The 16,132-nt window shown below is 39.1% G+C and overlaps 1 protein-coding gene across 5 annotated transcripts in view; it reads left to right on the top strand.

Annotated features, from left to right (window-relative positions):
* The window catches only part of GPAM (glycerol-3-phosphate acyltransferase, mitochondrial), a 34,452-nt gene that overhangs the window by 2,436 nt on the left and 15,884 nt on the right, over window positions 1-16,132 (top strand). For all 5 annotated transcript variants that reach the window (XM_075423741.1, XM_075423743.1, XM_075423740.1 and 2 more), the window contains 10 exons: window positions 1,469-1,591; window positions 4,599-4,672; window positions 7,437-7,550; window positions 8,778-8,927; window positions 9,854-9,950; window positions 10,925-11,061; window positions 11,975-12,074; window positions 12,786-12,998; window positions 13,377-13,490; window positions 15,496-15,581. In XM_075423741.1, coding sequence (XP_075279856.1) covers window positions 1,469-1,591; window positions 4,599-4,672; window positions 7,437-7,550; window positions 8,778-8,927; window positions 9,854-9,950; window positions 10,925-11,061; window positions 11,975-12,074; window positions 12,786-12,998; window positions 13,377-13,490; window positions 15,496-15,581 — 1,208 coding nt within the window. The remainder of the gene's footprint in view (window positions 1-1,468; window positions 1,592-4,598; window positions 4,673-7,436; window positions 7,551-8,777; window positions 8,928-9,853; window positions 9,951-10,924; window positions 11,062-11,974; window positions 12,075-12,785; window positions 12,999-13,376; window positions 13,491-15,495; window positions 15,582-16,132) is intronic.

Raw genomic sequence — 16,132 nt, 5'->3', positions numbered from 1 at the left:
AAAGGGCCAGTGAGCAGAGAGTGAGGGTGGAGCAGAGGGAGCCACATAGGGCCCAGGCTGGTGCTGGCTGGTTTGGAGGCGTAGGTCAAGAGGAATGAGACAATACGGCTCTGGAGAGGAGGAGTTTGAACTTGGTACAGCAGAAGAGTTGGAGACATAGTCGGAGTTGAGGGAAAGGACAGATGTCCTAGCAGCTGGATTTTCTGTCCAGCTAGATGTAAGGTACATCGGACAGCAATGTGCGGTCACCAGGAGATCTGTGAGAGAGTGGGATGAAGGCAGGCGAGACAGAAGAGATAGGAAGGAGGTTTTGTAAGAAAGTGGTGGTGAGTTCAGCCAGGGCTTGGAGGCAAGCAGAAGGAAGACAGTATTGTTATAAAGCTGATGAATTTTGGATTTTGTGTCACGGAAGGTGATAGAGAAGTGACTGAGCCAGGCTTAGCATCTTGATGCTTGTTTATTTCAGATGGAAGGCTTAGCCTTGGAATAATTGCCAATTCATACCGCTTGCCAAATGTGATATATGCACATTTTAGTTCTCCGTCATCTTCAGCCTTGCTTTTGACTTTCTGGTTGTTTCTCACTGGGCTCGCTTTCTAGCTGAGTATGCAATGATCTGTATTTGTGTTTTCCAGCCCTTATACTGGTTTAAGGTATTGGTTCTACCCTGCTTCTCTTCCACTTAAATGTACTGTTTTAAACAACGTTTTTGTTTTGTTTTGGTTTGCATCTGTAACTGCCCTTTCATTAAAAACATAGAATATGTGGTTCAGAAAATGGCAATCCAGTGCTCATTCTCAGGCAAGCAGTAATTTAGTAGGCTTTAATGAGAACAATCAATGTCTTTGTGAAAATGGTAAAGTATGTTTTCATTATGTCCTAATGTAGAGGATGTGTTCTGTGAATGCAGTTACTTTGGAATTTTTTGTTTCTGTAATCTTCAGAAAGACAGCCTGACATTGGAGAAGGCACAGTGATTCCTTTTTTATATCACTTTGCATGCAACTGCTGAAAAAGAGCCTACAGAGTCAATTTTGCATATGTTCAGTCTTCTTGCAATTTTACAGGGTGATATCCAGTTAAAACTTAAAGTACATTGCTCATATTGCAAGCACTCTTACATTATTGAGAATGTAATTTACTGTTAATTTCTTGCACTTTTCTCAGCTGTCAGTTTCCTCTCTGTTTCTTGTTAGAGTTTTTATTTATTTTAAAATTTTGTGTGTCAGCAAGTGCTGCCATGCTGAAGATACATAAGTACAACTCTGTGATTTTGCTTTTATTTTTTCAAATCGCATCATCTGGAGATAATATTAATTTATTTTACAAAAAATCATGGAAAAATTTATGTTAGTTTTACATAATTTTGGGGGAGTGATTTTTGGTTTTGTGTCTGGCAATGAAGTTTTCACATACCTGGTAGAACATATGTTTCTGGATATTTACGCAGTGGTCTTTTGTTCTGCAGGGAGAGTGTAACTCTAGGCCCACTCTGTTCCGATCTGCCACTTTAAAATGGAAAGAGACTCTGCTGAGCAGGAAAAGGCCGTTTGTGGGACGATGTTGCTACGTATGCACTCCCCAGAGCCGGGTAAGAAGATTACGGACTGGATTATGTTTGGCAATAACACATAGTTGAAGCGTAATGAAGTTGCAGTAGTTTTCTTACCTTCAGAATTAAGGTCACAATGTTCTTACTTCATAAATTAATATAGTTTTTAACCTTTGCTTGTGGTTATATTTTCTTGGTCATGGAATTAATGGATGACACAGACCTATTGTGATGCTTTGTCTCCCACTTTTGAGTGCTATTTTCTGTGCTATTCCATGCACAAAATTCTCCACCTCGTCAGAATTCGCACTGGGAAATTGTATGGAAAAAGTTGTCTGCTGTGCTAGATTAATAATGGGAATTTGGTGCATGTGAAAGTGTTAAGGCTTATTTTAGGACACTTCATTCTCTATCCACAGAATAAGTACAGTTCTGAAAGTAAGCAGTATGCTTCCCTTCAAACTTGAAGAGCTCAGTCCTGTGCTTGCGAAGGCAGGTTGGTTTTCTACACCTGACTGATTCCTGGTTGCTCTGCCCAGCCTGGAAACAAGGAGTGCCAGTTAGGATAGTGGGGATGTTTGTCCGCTGGGAACGGTGTCAAGATGGTGGCTCTAGAGGGGTTGCGCAAGCTGATTTAAAATGTGAACTTTACTGATCTGCATTGGGCAGGCTTACTGTAAATTGAAGAACCAAAATGCTGATAAATGGCATAATACAGTTTGCAATTAGTTCATCAGGTAATTTGACTATGTGTACACCAGGGGCTTTAAATTGCCCGTAATTGGTTACACCTGCACTGAGGCCCATGATTGGCTGGACTAGGGTGAAAATTTGCTTGTTTCTTTGACCAAGGGGAAGTTGTTGTTTCGCACTATTCCTATGCCAGAATAGAAAACCGTAGCAGTGACATAAAAATGTGGGATAGAAATCCAAATGTGCTGTGAAGGCTACGTATGATATGGGCAGTAAGGCATGTGATTAGATAAACTGAGACTACTTCTAACAGACACTGAAGTGTTTCCATGTGGAAAAAGATGTGTAGGAATCCTCAACTTAGGCCTTTATATGTTTAGTAATTAGTCTGTTAGTAATTAGACTGTTCTCAAGTTGGGAATTACACTTTAGGAGGAAAAATCTTGTTCTGTATTTTGTCTATTTAAGAAGAAGGATCAAATTACCTGTCCTGATATCCCACTTAGGAAAGTGGCATGATCTGATTAAGCCCTTTATTGCCTTCTGCCACAAGAAGAAAATACCATCCTTGCAGCACATGATAACAAACCAGATCCTCTCATTAGACTCTAGAGATTTCACTTTTTATGAGCTGACTGCTTTGTTAATTCTCTTAAGGAAAATGGAGGATGAGTGAGGCAGAATTCCTGAAGTGTGTTGACCAAACCTAACACCTTGCCGGTGCAGGGAGTGGGAAGTCTTGCTTCTCCCTCTTGCTTTCCTTCCTGCCCTCCTGGGGTCTTATTAAGTTCACTAACCAAACAGAAAACTATGTGCTTTATTTATTCATTTAGTCTGGCTGTCTTGGTTTTTTGCCTGAATAAAACTGGCTCGTTAAGGGGTGCGATGAACACCAGAAGTGGTGTAAGTTAAGAGGTGCGGGATAGTGTTCAGAGGGAAGGGGTAGGATGGGGTGGTGGGAGTTGGGCTTCTCTCTCTTAGTGGCAGGAAGGTGCTGTATCAGCTTGCTTGGTCTCACCACATTCTGACATAGGATCAGGGAAAAGTTAAAAAAGGAAAAGCTAGCGTGTGACATTACACCTGGAGGATGAATTACACAGGGTGAGGTTATGACCTAGTGGTTAGCTCACTGAAGTGGGCTCAGGCATTCAGTGGTACTTAGCTTTATTGCTGCTTTTCGGGACACCAAGAACAAATCATTTCCCTTCTCTTTGCCTGAACAGTTCATCTGTCTTTAAGATCCACAAAAAATTACTGGTGAATAGTCAGAGAAATCAGTATTACCTTGAAGTTTCCTCTGAAGAGCCTAAAGCAACAATCTGTTGATTTTATGTACTACGCATTTATGCTTCAGTGTGAGGCAAAACACTGTGTGCCCCTACTGTAGTGCGTAATTTCTGCCTGATTTGCACGTGATGTAGGACATTCGTATTTCGATTTGTGGCAAATAGTGTGTCCTAAACAAAATGCAAACAAACGAGACTTATCTGACTCCCATTGCAGAATGGGTAGTGAGGCTGTTCTGCAGCTACGCTGCTGCTGGTACCATCTTTCTCCTTCACTGTCCTGTTTTTGTCTTCCTTGACATGCCTACTCCCAGTGGCTTTAGCTTTAATTCACTGTTGGCATGGTACCAATTTTATAATTAAATATTATTTGCGCGGAAAGAGACTAGCCTCTTGGTCAAGGTACTTACTTGCAATATGGAAGGTTAAAGTTTAGGTCTTCCTGCCAGGGAATATTTGTTTATCCGAAATAGAACTGCTCCCAGACTCATCCTAAAGCAGTTAACACCCTGTACCAGCAGTGCAGAAGGCTGGATTGAGTTTGTTGTTCAGGCAGAGCAGGCATGTGGAGATTTGCCACCGAACCATGGATGGGTATCCTGACCCTGGGGCTGCCGTTACCTGACCTTGGGCTGCCGTTTACCTGGTCACAGTCTGAGCATCACAAGGCTCGTGATTACACGAACACTGAATATTGCTTAATAAAGTTCTGTCTCAAATGTGACTTCTGTATTATGACATGTCCCGGTTTATATTACATCAGAATATAATAAAATATTCTGGCTTGAGGAATACAACCAATGCAACCGTTTCTGTATGCAGTAAAGCCTAGAGAATACTTTGAAAGTATTAGAGTTGGAAATACTCACTTTCTGAATTTCATCTTCATTTCAGAAGAGTTTGTGTGTACTTTATAAGCCAGTTCAGCACTTCTCTGCTTTGGCTTTTGTTTATAATAGAGGTGGAAAACATTGCATTATCTTAAAAGTTATGATGAATGTAAAGACACAACTATTCTTATGTAATGAAATAGTTCACCAATCTTTTTTTTTTTCATGGTTTTACAGGATAACTTCTTCAATGCTAGTATTCCTTCTTTGGGTCTACGAAATGTCATATATATCAATGAAACACGTACGAGGTAACGTAGCAAGTCTTTCTTTTGCTTTTAAAATTCAATGTGTTCTGATCTTAAGCAGGGAAGTCTCTAGAATAGTCCGGACTGAGTGAATATATATATTGCTGTCCTAAAATGCAGGAGTCGATGCTGACTTCAGGAAAGTAATGTACTTATTAAATCTGTCAGTGTGTGTTTGGGAGCTGGGCAAATTCCTTTGGGGTTATAGGTGAGGAGTGTAAGGGTCAAACCTGTTTCACAAAGAACAGAGCATGTTTAAATCGTTTCTCCTTTAGTGCAAATGGCAGCATCTGTAGCATAGTGCTGAGAGGAGCTGTTTTGTTCCCATGCTTAAGAGTGACTTCAGTCTGCATTTGAATTTAGTGAGCAGATCCAGCTCACAGTTTAGGAGTTGACTGTTATCACTAATGACAAATCTGAACATGTCTTGCTAGACTGTCTCTCCTCTGCTGTGGTGGCAGAGTGCAGCTCCTGAAGGATGGTGTATATGAGCTAAAAATGATGATATACTTTTGTGCTATTCAAAATATGTCTTGTATTCTGGGATGAATATACTGGAAGTACACAAAAATCTTTATTCTGTTCTTTGGAAAGCTAATAATGCTTGTTAAGGTTTTTACAGTAATCATTAGCATAAGCAGATCCTGCACTGTTTGTCACAGAGTCAGAGCAAACAAAGAGAGGCCAGCAGCCTGAAAGAAATGAGCCAGAGTGTCTGAGTGGAAGAAAGGCAGCATTGTGCTGTGCTTGAGAGGGAGGAAGCTAATGTTAGAGGCTGTTCTTTCTTCAGTTTGAATTAATTATGGTTTTCAAGTCTTGAGCTTGTAGTTTAGAATAGAGAAAAATAACAGAAATAGGGTTTACTTTTAACTTTTAAAAATTAATTTCAAAAGTCTAATCCTTGAATGGTTTTGAATGGTGTTGTGGTTTAACCTGGCAGTCAGCAACTCAGCACTAGACAGTCACTCGCTCACCCCCCCTCCTTCCCCCCCATTGGGATGGGGAGGAGCATGAACAAAAGGTAAAGCTCGTGTGTGAAGATAAGAACAGTTTAATAGGACAACAAAGTACTCCTACAGCTAATGATATTAATAATTATAATAATGAATATGCAAAACAAACTATACACGATACAGTTTTTCTCACCATCTGATGAGCGATTCGCAGTCACTCCCCAAGCAGCTGTTGCAGAACCTGGAAACTGCGGATTTCGTGAATTTCATGAAACTCATGGAAAAGACTGAACTCCCGGATAAGTTCAAACTACCAGCTAAGAGAGGATTCCAACTCACAGAAAAGAGGATAAAAAAAAAATTCCTGCCCCCTCCTCCCCCGGCCAGGCCCCATTCCGAAACTGAGCATGCCGTCTATGATACGGAGCTTGGGCTGCCTGGCTGTGCTCCTTCCCAGCTCCTGCACACCTGCTTATTAGCTGAGTATGGGAGACTGGAGAAAGTCCTTGATTTTGTAGCAACAACTAAAATCATCAGTGTTGTCAACATTCTTCTATTAAATCCAAAACACAGCAGCTGCTGGGACGATAATTAACTCTATCCCAGCCAAAACCAGGACAAATGGTCAGAGTTCCTTAAATTAGAAATAAGAGGGCAACAAAATATGGGTTAATGAATTATTCTGAAATAAAATGCCTTTAGCGCTGAATGTCATTATAGTCTGAAAATTTACAATTTTAATGAAGTTCTTGGGTCCCATGGGGTTACATAGTCACAGTTTCTTGGCCTTAGAAAGCACGAGGGATTCTCTTTAACTGCTAGTGTGCTGTACCTGTATTGAGACATTACCACATGTCAGTTTTATAACATATCTTGACTGGGTCTATGCTGTGTACTTTTTGTCTTCTTTTGTTGCTACACGATTAGAAAACAGATGGTCTGGATATTTGTATAACCACGACGTGTCAGACCATGCTGATAGATTGTGATTGTGCACTCGTATTAATTATGGCACGAGTGGCCTGTACGCTCAGGTGGTTTGGCCTTTTACAGTGTAAAAGTTCCTTCTTGTCTTCCCTAGCTGGGTTTAGCATGTGTATAACTTTACAGAAATGTGGTAGGGAGGTTTGCATAAGCTAAGTCGCCTTACTGAAATGCTTGAATGTGTTGAGATTTGCTGATTTTTTTGTGGTTCTACTTTTGTTAAAACTTTGCAAGGAGAAGGTACGTAGAAGGCACATAGGACTGGGTGTTTAAAACACTGCAAAGGAAGAAAAGATGTCAAGAAAAGTCTTTTTAGTGTCAGTGGCTAATGCAAACATATATTCAGAAGTGCCTGTGAGAGTTTACCCTGTGCGTACAATGTGTGCAGCTTTCCCAAGAGGGCTTGGTGTTTCTTGAAGAAGTTGAAAAACCTCTTAGGTGGGCATTTACATTCCCCTGTGGAAAGTCATGGATCTGGAAACGTCTTTCCTCGTCGCTGAGCTGGGGAGTCACTTCCAGCAGGCAGACAAAATGTATATGCTGGTTTGTAGCTACTTTCTTCTGATACTGTGGGTGTTTTAAGGCCAGTACCACCCTGAAGTAGTGCAGACCTTGGTTGTCTCAGATATTTTGTGCTACACATCAGCTATTTAATCTGTAACATTAACATACTGACGATTTACTAGAAGATACAGAAGCTTTTATGCAGCCCTTCATAAAATTTTGCTTACTTTTGCTTCTTAATTGTGTTTTTAGATATTTTTAAAATTGGTTTTTTTGACAGTGAAATATTTTGAGGGTCACACTCAAATACCCTTCATATTTTGTAGGTACAGAGGGTGGCTTGCAAGACGCCTTTGTTATGTCCTTTTTGTGCAAGAGAGGGATGTTCATAAGGGTATGTTTGCCAAGAATCTGACAGAAAATGTGCTGAAGAATAGCAGGTAAGATAATGAAAAATAAACTATTTTCTGTAGGACTGATACATTATAAGATGACTTAAGAATTTGGAAACAGCCCATTTTGAAAATCAGATTGTTTAAAATATTAGAAGATACAGTATCTTCAACACAGCCCTTCAGGACTGTAGCTTGCAATTTCTGTTTGAATAATAAAAAAAGGGAGAGTAAGAATTATAAATCTCCAAATGAATGATGCATAGTGAGTGGACAGCAGACAGTACACAGAAAAATAAATTGCTACACGGGAGCTCTTCAAGCGTTTGTTTATGTAATTCACGCAAATCAGTACCACTAAAGTCCTCCTGCAGTCATCAGAAATTGTCAGTGTTTCAGAAGTAACAGGAAAGCAGCATTTCAGAGTACCCTGAGTGTACGCCAAGAGCATGAAGCAAAACTGGGAAGAGGCTGTAGAATTAAATACCCACCCTTTACTTTGTGGAGCTGCTTTTCTGTTTCATATACTGCGTTTTGAATGGCACATTGAGCCCCTGATCAGCTGTTAAGGTATCACTTTTCCCTGAACACAAAGAAATTCAGCTGCATGCCCACTCCTTGAGTCTCCATTTGCCAGTGGCCACGCACTGCCTACATTAACATTCCTAACTCTCACGAATTTTTAATGTTTGAGTCCCATCTGAAGATGATAGTGTTGCTTTTGAAAAGCAAAGCGGACTGCCTTGTGCCCCAGTTATGGTGTGTTAAATCACTTAAATTTCTCTTAGGTATGTTTTAAGTGAGGAAAATAGACCTTGTAAAATTTACTTACTCTTTGTAAAACTGGGAAGTCAAGGGGGAAGATACTGTAGAAGTGCAAAATAGCAACTGTGTAAATCTGTCTAATGAGGTAGGTGAAATTGCTGTGGCAGGAAAAAGAAAATATTAGCAAAAAGAAGATTTTAACTGTTCGCATTTCTAACCCTATTAACGATTTCTGAAAGTTGATGGTCACTTAATATCAGCACCTGTGAACTGCATACATACTGTTTTATATTGTTAACTTGGAGCACATTCATCCATCATCTACCTGTTTCATTAGAGGTTAGAAAACTACTGAATTAAATTTAATGCATTTGGAGTACACAGTTCTTCAGTGTGCCTGTTGTTTTATGCCTGCGAGTTACTTCAGTAACTCACTCCCAGCAGTTGTTGTCTGTGTCTTGAACTCTTCTGTTGCGGGACCGTCACTTAAGTTTTTCTTTTTAATGTTAGAGTCCAGAAGGCCATTGTAGATGAAGCTTCTGAACCAAGTGCTGCGGGTAGTTTTGCTCAGATGGATCCTAAAGCTGTCAACAAGGTGAAGAAAAAAGCTCGGAAAATTCTCCAGGAAATGGTAGCAAATGTGTCACCTGCTTTAATCAGGTAAGAAAAAAGGCTCGTTGATATTGTCAATGGGTAGAACAGCCAAGCTCTCTCTGTATTATACCAGCAGAGCTTGTAACACAATGTTCATAAATAATGAATAATTATTTTAAAAAATAATACATTATTCATAAAAATCCATTTTCTGATGTTTACTGATGAAATGGTAGTTATTCTTCATTTTCAGATGCAACAGAAACCGTCCACCTTTTCAAGGGATTAATCTTATGATAAGATTAAATACAGACATTTGTTTTTTCTCCTGAAACTTGGTTTGATGCTAATGCTTAGAGTGACATTAGTAACCTCTGTTGTTTCAGACTGATATGGGTGAGAGCAGCTAGCTGCAGCATCTTAGACTGTGAAAGATCCTTTTTCCAGTAGCTCATTGAATATCGTAACCTGTAGTTACAGTTAGCTCAGAGAGAGTCTTATCTTAGATTGAATCTTTTACTGCGATGTCTACCTTTACTACTAAGGATGAATTTCTCTGTGTCGTGTTCCTAGTCCCCTTCACTGACGCCTGTGATGCAAACCCTGTATTTTCTGTAACTACGTGAAGTTCTCCTGCAAGACCAGATACACGCTGTCACCGAACATGTCACCTAACTAGCTTAGTTATTGTAATTGATCACAGGACCTCCATCAACTTGCTGCATATGTGAAGTGGTCTCTGCCCTTTGAACAGCCTTCACTGAGGTTGAGACTAACAAGTTTTATGTCATAATTTCAGGAGGCTGAAATGTGTTTACTGATCATGGCTTAGCTGACACACAAAAACTTGTTAAGCAATTGGATTTTACAGTAATTTTGTTTGAATATAAAGTAATCAGATTTTATGGCTTTGCCATTAGTCATACAGAAGCAATCTAAAACAGAAGCAGAAATGAATGAAGCTTTTTGAGTTGTGTGTGTTCTTCCTTCAGGTTGACTGGCTGGGTGTTACTGAAGTTGTTTAACAGCTTTTTCTGGAATATTCAGATCCACAGAGGTCAAATAGAAATGGTCAAAGCGGCAACAGAGGTAAGGGAGGGTGGGAAAGAATCTAGTAAGGCAGATTTCTGATGTAATTTATATTAATGTTTACAGCACTTTCTCTTTTTAGGAGGGTTCTGCTAAGTCTGTATGATATTGGATTGTAGATAGAACTGTCTCATATCTGTGAAATAATGTTTTCAATTAAATATAGTGCTCTTTGAGTTGCATAACCTAAAATACTATATGAACTCTGGTTTTGCCTTTGTTTTAGGATCAAATTTTAACTATGAGGCTGAATTATTATCTCGGAAAACCTGCACCCAGCATTATTTCTGTTTCTGTGCTGAGGCAGCCACTATTAAATTAGTAGATCTATGTAGGACTTTTCACTTTTACCTTAGTTTGGAATAAAAATCTTTAAGAAATGAATTTTGCCCATTTCTTACTAGCAATCTCTTCCCAGTCCTTCCAATATTTATTGAAATTGATCAAAATAACTCCTAAATTCTACCATTTTCTTTACTTTCAAAGGAATTTATTCTTTTTACAGGGTTTACTTTAGAAAGCTGGATTAGATAAATGAAACAAACAGAAAGGTTCCTAATATTTTCTGTTCTCTTTTGATTACAGTGTTTGGGAACCCCACTTGCTAATATCTAATAGAAAAGGATAGCAGTACTTTGGTGACACTTATGATTTGGCCACATCTCTTTAATTGTTTGATAGTTGTCTCAGTACTGTGAGTCTGAAGAAGCTGGGAATGTTAATCATGGTTACTGTAATGCATACAACTAAAAAATACGGTCCATGGAAAATTAAGAATTACAGTTGACTGAAATGTTCTCGTTGTCACAGCTGAATGAAAACCAGAAGTAAACAAACTGCATGATGGTAACTAGAAAATACAATCAGTTGTGATAATATGATTCTAGTGATCTCGATGGATTTTAGAAAAGGGGTAATATTCCACATTTCTTACCAACTGTCTTCTCTCTATTTTTCTTCTCTCCCCACCATAGATGAATTTGCCTCTTATCTTCTTGCCTGTTCACAAATCCCACATTGACTACCTGCTCCTTACATTCATTCTTTTCTGCCATAACATCAAAGCACCCTACATTGCTGCAGGGAACAATCTCAACATCCCCATCTTCAGGTAATAACCTCTTCTTACTTGAAAATGACTTAGGCGGGGGGATCTTCAGGTGACCTATTGCACAGTATATCTTATGTCTAAATGTAAGATAACTTGAGTATTATTGGGCCATCATGTAGAACTTCTTTGGTTCCTATTACATGCTCAGAGAGACAGTATAACAAAAGCCATCTGAGAAACTCTGTTGTAAATGAAGTAACGTAAGGAAGGTCTCCTTTCTTCCAGGATCTCAAAGTGGGTAGGTGACTAAGGAAAGATGAGTATGTGAAAAAGTGATGTGAATGGACAAACTCTTCATCATGAAGCTTAATGAGCTGGCTTATGGCCAGCAACACTACTGAGTGGATAATACTTTGTGGGAAAGTACTGCAGTTTGGTGTTTATTTAAATTATGTTTCTAGTGCTGAAAAAACAGGGTTTTCAACATGAAATGGTCTTTTGGGTAGTGTGTTGCCAGTGAGATAGAATTTGGGGATAACTGATTTCTGAAAAGACACTGAATATTGCAGGAAATGATGAGGAAAGAAGAGGGGTACCTTGACTTGGGGGTTTTGCCCTAGTAGGTGCTGGTCTGTGACTGCAGTAAGAAAGGCATTCAGACTCTATACAGTTTGACACTACATGGGTCACCACATCTCAGTGCGCAGTGGGCTCCTGGTCGGGGCACTGCAGAGGGCAGGTGTTCTGCTAAGGGAGCGAAATGGAGCAAGGCAGTGTAGAGAAGCCTGTGTCTTAAGGTAAACAAAGTAATATTAGTGTGGTCCCATCATGTGCGAATAGCATAATACTTTTTAGTCTTTGGGAGTTTCAGTAATTTCAGTTTGTGTGCTTGTGTGCTAGATATTTTGTACTGGACATATAGTAGTTTCCTACAAACTAAACTCAGTGAGTATAACTCTTCTTTACTATGTAGCACATTGATCCGCAAGCTAGGAGGATTTTTCATCCGTCGAAAGTTAGATCAGAGTCCTGATGGTCGTAAGGACTTCCTCTACAGAGCTTTGCTCTACGTGGTATGTATTTCTTGTCTTTCTTTCTGTGGATACCATTTGGGTCGGGTGGCAAGTGGGAAAGTAAGTTCCACCAGTCTGGAGAGTTTTTTGCTGCTGTGAAATTGTCTTGGGTTTCACGAGGCAAAAAACAGATATATTTTTGCATTGTCTAGAAACTCTGAAGTAAGAGACCTGAATGCCCAGCACCTTTGAGGATGAGAAGATTTTTGCCTTGAGGAATCCTTGTTAGAGAAAGTGTAATTAGTACTCTCTGAATTAATGTTAAACTTAAGCCTTGTTTCTCTGATCTGTACTGGGGCGTATCTGCACTGATTCTGTTAACTTCATGGAAGTCTCTGTTTATGAAGTGTTGATGTAATCCTTTGTGCCGTTCAGCATAATAACTGGATTTACATCTTGGAAGATGGGATGTACTGAGGAACCAGAAAAGACTTATGCAAATCGGCTAGATCAATGGTTGCTAGAGATGCTGATCTTGAACAAATGGCATTATACTGCTTGGATGTTCATGCAAATTCAATTGCAGTTTGATCTGTGTTTGTGTCAAACATTAATTATCGATTTTGGGTTTTGTTTTACAAGTATTCATGCCAACTCATGATCTTCCAATGTTTTTAAAAGGAAATGGTTGCTGACAATATATTTCAAATGTGAATTTGCCAGTATAATTAGATTTTTTTTTTTCCTCTTTTCCAATCTTTTTCTATTCAGCATATAGAAGAATTGTTGAGACAGCAGCAGTTTTTAGAAATATTCTTGGAAGGCACGCGGTCTCGAAGTGGAAAGACAGCTGGAGCTAGAGCGGGTCTTTTATCTGCGGTGGTGGATGCTGTCTTCTCTAATGCTACTCCTGATGTCCTAATTATACCTGTGGGAATCTCCTATGATCGCATAATTGAAGGTCACTATAACAGTGAACAGTTGGTAAGAGCAATTGAACAACTTGTTTTGCCTAGGGAATTTTCTGTTTATGTGCAGGAAGATGTGTTGCAGAGTTAAATTATGTGCTAGTAGTCCTCTATCGTGGGTACTTGGTATTAGTGTTGAGGAGCGTAGAGCCATGAATCACAAAACCTCTCTGGTAGGGAGTGCTGACATACTTCTAAATGCAAATTTGTGACATAAATAATATGTTCAGGTGGATATATATGCAAAACAATAGTCTCTAGATTTACTTGAAGTTGTGGGGTGTGTCAAAGGATTCAGCCTTGTTTTGTCTGCTGTTGCACGCATTTTAATTTTAAACATAACCTTTTAATTGCAAATTGGAAAAAACCCAGAACAACCACCCCTGTTTTCTAGGGCAAGCCTAAGAAGAATGAGAGTCTTTGGAGTATAGCCAGAGGAGTCTTCAGAATGCTGCGGAAGAATTATGGGTGTGTCAGAGTAGATTTTGCACAACCATTTTCCTTAAAAGTAAGTTAGATATTTTGAAGATCCTTTTGAAGGTTTGGCATTTTTGATGTTTCAGTAGTGGGACACATTTTCTTTGATTTTTCTCTTTGTGAGTTATCATCACTAGAATTGCTGCTGATGTCCATTCCAGTGGGACAGAAATATCCCTGTATTGCTGAAGGTGTGAGTCTTCGGGCACATTTGTGTTAAGCTGAAATAGTGTCAGAGTTGATAGAAAGGGTTGTGTTAGCTGTGAGATGGTGTAAGTATTCTCACTGGGGTTGGTTGTTTGTTTGTTTTGTTTTAACAATCTTTAAAATTATCCTTGTATCATGTAGTAATTCTTCACATTGTAGAGACATTTGGAGTTGAAGGAAAATGAATACTGTTCTCCAGTTTAGGTAATTTCATGGCTTACACAATTGTTGAGGAAGGGCATTTATCTCACTGGATTTTTAAAATTACTAAGCAAATTAGTAGCTGTAATAGAATCATGGTAATATATCATAATAAGCTGCATATTCATTGAAAGTCATAGTTCATGATTAGTTTACAACTATTACCTATACTAATTCATCAAATACTGTTACGTAGTTTCTCAGGGAATGGGGTGGTGCAGTACTAGCTGCCTTCACTTTTAAAATTTTCTCTGATCTGTTAGCAGAATCTGCTTGTACTGTACGTATCTGCATTTCACTAATCTGTGTTCTGCTACAGTATACCTCATTTTTAGTGCGACTTTAATAAGATTACTGTAACGACAACCTACTGGAACATTATTCAAATTAATTAGGTGTTCTTCTTTCTGCCCTACTTCTCTCAGAAAAGCAGTAGGTTGGAGAGCTTTGAGGGTTCAGTTACTACAGCATGGCATTATTGTGACCGTCTGCACTGCATTATAATTAGCGTAGTAGGGAAAGATATTAATTCACTTCCAAAGGAGAAGACTTGGGTCACTACCAGGCTATTCTTGGTAGGGAGTTAGCAGTTGTTCGTGGATCAGTATAAGGAAAAGAAGGTTATCTACCCTCTTAATCTAGTGAAATGCTAATCACTTTATACCATCCTAGCAACCACTGTCAGGTCTCGTATGTATATTCATTTCTTTACTCCACAAAGGTAAAAACGTGACATAAACTGTTTCAGTATGCCTTAACCAAGATTTGCAGAAGTGTAACTGTATTTTTAAATTGATGTAGTTATGTCACTGCAGGTTTTTCTAAAGGAGTTGAGCTTTGGGGGTTATTTTTGGGCATCCACAGTTCTGTAAACACAGGCTTAGAAGCAGAAGAGAGTGAGCTGGCTGTGAAAGTCTTTTAAGGAGCTTTCCTGGGAGGGAACTGTTTCCCTGACCAGGAGGTTAAGTGGCTTTCTTTAGTTTCCCTCTTCAGTCTTTATAGAAACAGAAGGAACAGAGTGTCCTGAAAACCAAGTAATGTAAATGCTAACCTGTAAAGAGAGATGCTTGGCTTTTGAGAAATTTGGGATTCAAGAATTCCAAGCATGCGGTACCCTGTCTGCTTCCTGGGTCCTTTAGTTTGTGGCACTGTGAGGGGTCTTGCAACTGTGGTTTCCACACTGGAGTTCCCTGTCTTGGCTTTTGAGGAAACCAGCAGCAAGCAATAATTACAGTTTCCGTGTTTGTTCTGGAAGGGTATTAGCTTTGCTCTCATTCATGTTAATGAAGGCAGTTCTCATTAATTTAATCATGGAGAAGCTAGTCTCAAAGGAGTTGTTCCCAGTAGGGTACTGACAGGGGTTGTATATTATTTTTGTTGCAATGTTTTTTATGAAGTACAGATTCCTTGCTGTGGGAAGTTTGCCTTTTCATAAAAAAAATATCGAAAGTGAATAAAATGTTGCGAACATTTAATTTCTGTGACCGTATTACTGCTGTTTTAGTGTGAGCTATTTTTAACCACAGTTGCATTTTTGAATAATTTCCTTTTTCATATAATGATGTTATCAGTTGAATGCAAGAATAAGGTGGCAAAAGTACAAAAAATAACAAATCTTCTCATAACAGGAATATGTGAACAGCCAAAGTCAAAAACCTGTGCCTGCTCCTCTTTCTTTGGAACAAGCTTTGTTACCAGCTATACTTTCTTCAAGGTAGAGATTTTTTCGGTGCTGGGGAGAGTAATGGCAGGTTGGGGTTGCTTTGTTTGTTGTTTGTCTTTTTAGTATTCTGCCTTACATTCCAACAGTGCTTGAACTCCCCAAGGGTAATTTAATTGTGTATAGACAAAGTAAAAACTTACACAATTGTAACTGTGCAATTTATTATGAGACTTGCATTCTTTCTGGGGAGCTCTGCTTAAATAAGCATGAAGAGGCTTTTTTGTTTTTAAGTGATCTCTGTTGGCTTAATTTTAAATTTTCTGGAATAACTGTGGGAAAAAATGACACACTTAATGAAAAATGAGGGATCTGTTTTTAAACCTGACAAACATTTCAGGTGGGTTTTGATATCATTCCAAAGTATCCCATGCTCAAAGAGGTGACTGTCACTCAGAAATGCAAAACTCTGCGCAAGGGCTAGATTGGCGGATACGCGTTAGCTGAGATTTTAGCTTGAGTTGTACAAGCCTGTGTATTCTTAGTAGAGACAAAATCAGTCATTATCTTTAGAAAGTTGTAGGTCCAGACAAAAGGCCATTTCT

Source organism: Opisthocomus hoazin, chromosome 6 (assembly GCF_030867145.1).
Source record: "Opisthocomus hoazin isolate bOpiHoa1 chromosome 6, bOpiHoa1.hap1, whole genome shotgun sequence".
NCBI lineage: Eukaryota > Metazoa > Chordata > Aves > Opisthocomiformes > Opisthocomidae > Opisthocomus > Opisthocomus hoazin.
This window is presented reverse-complemented; position numbering and strand designations above follow the sequence as displayed.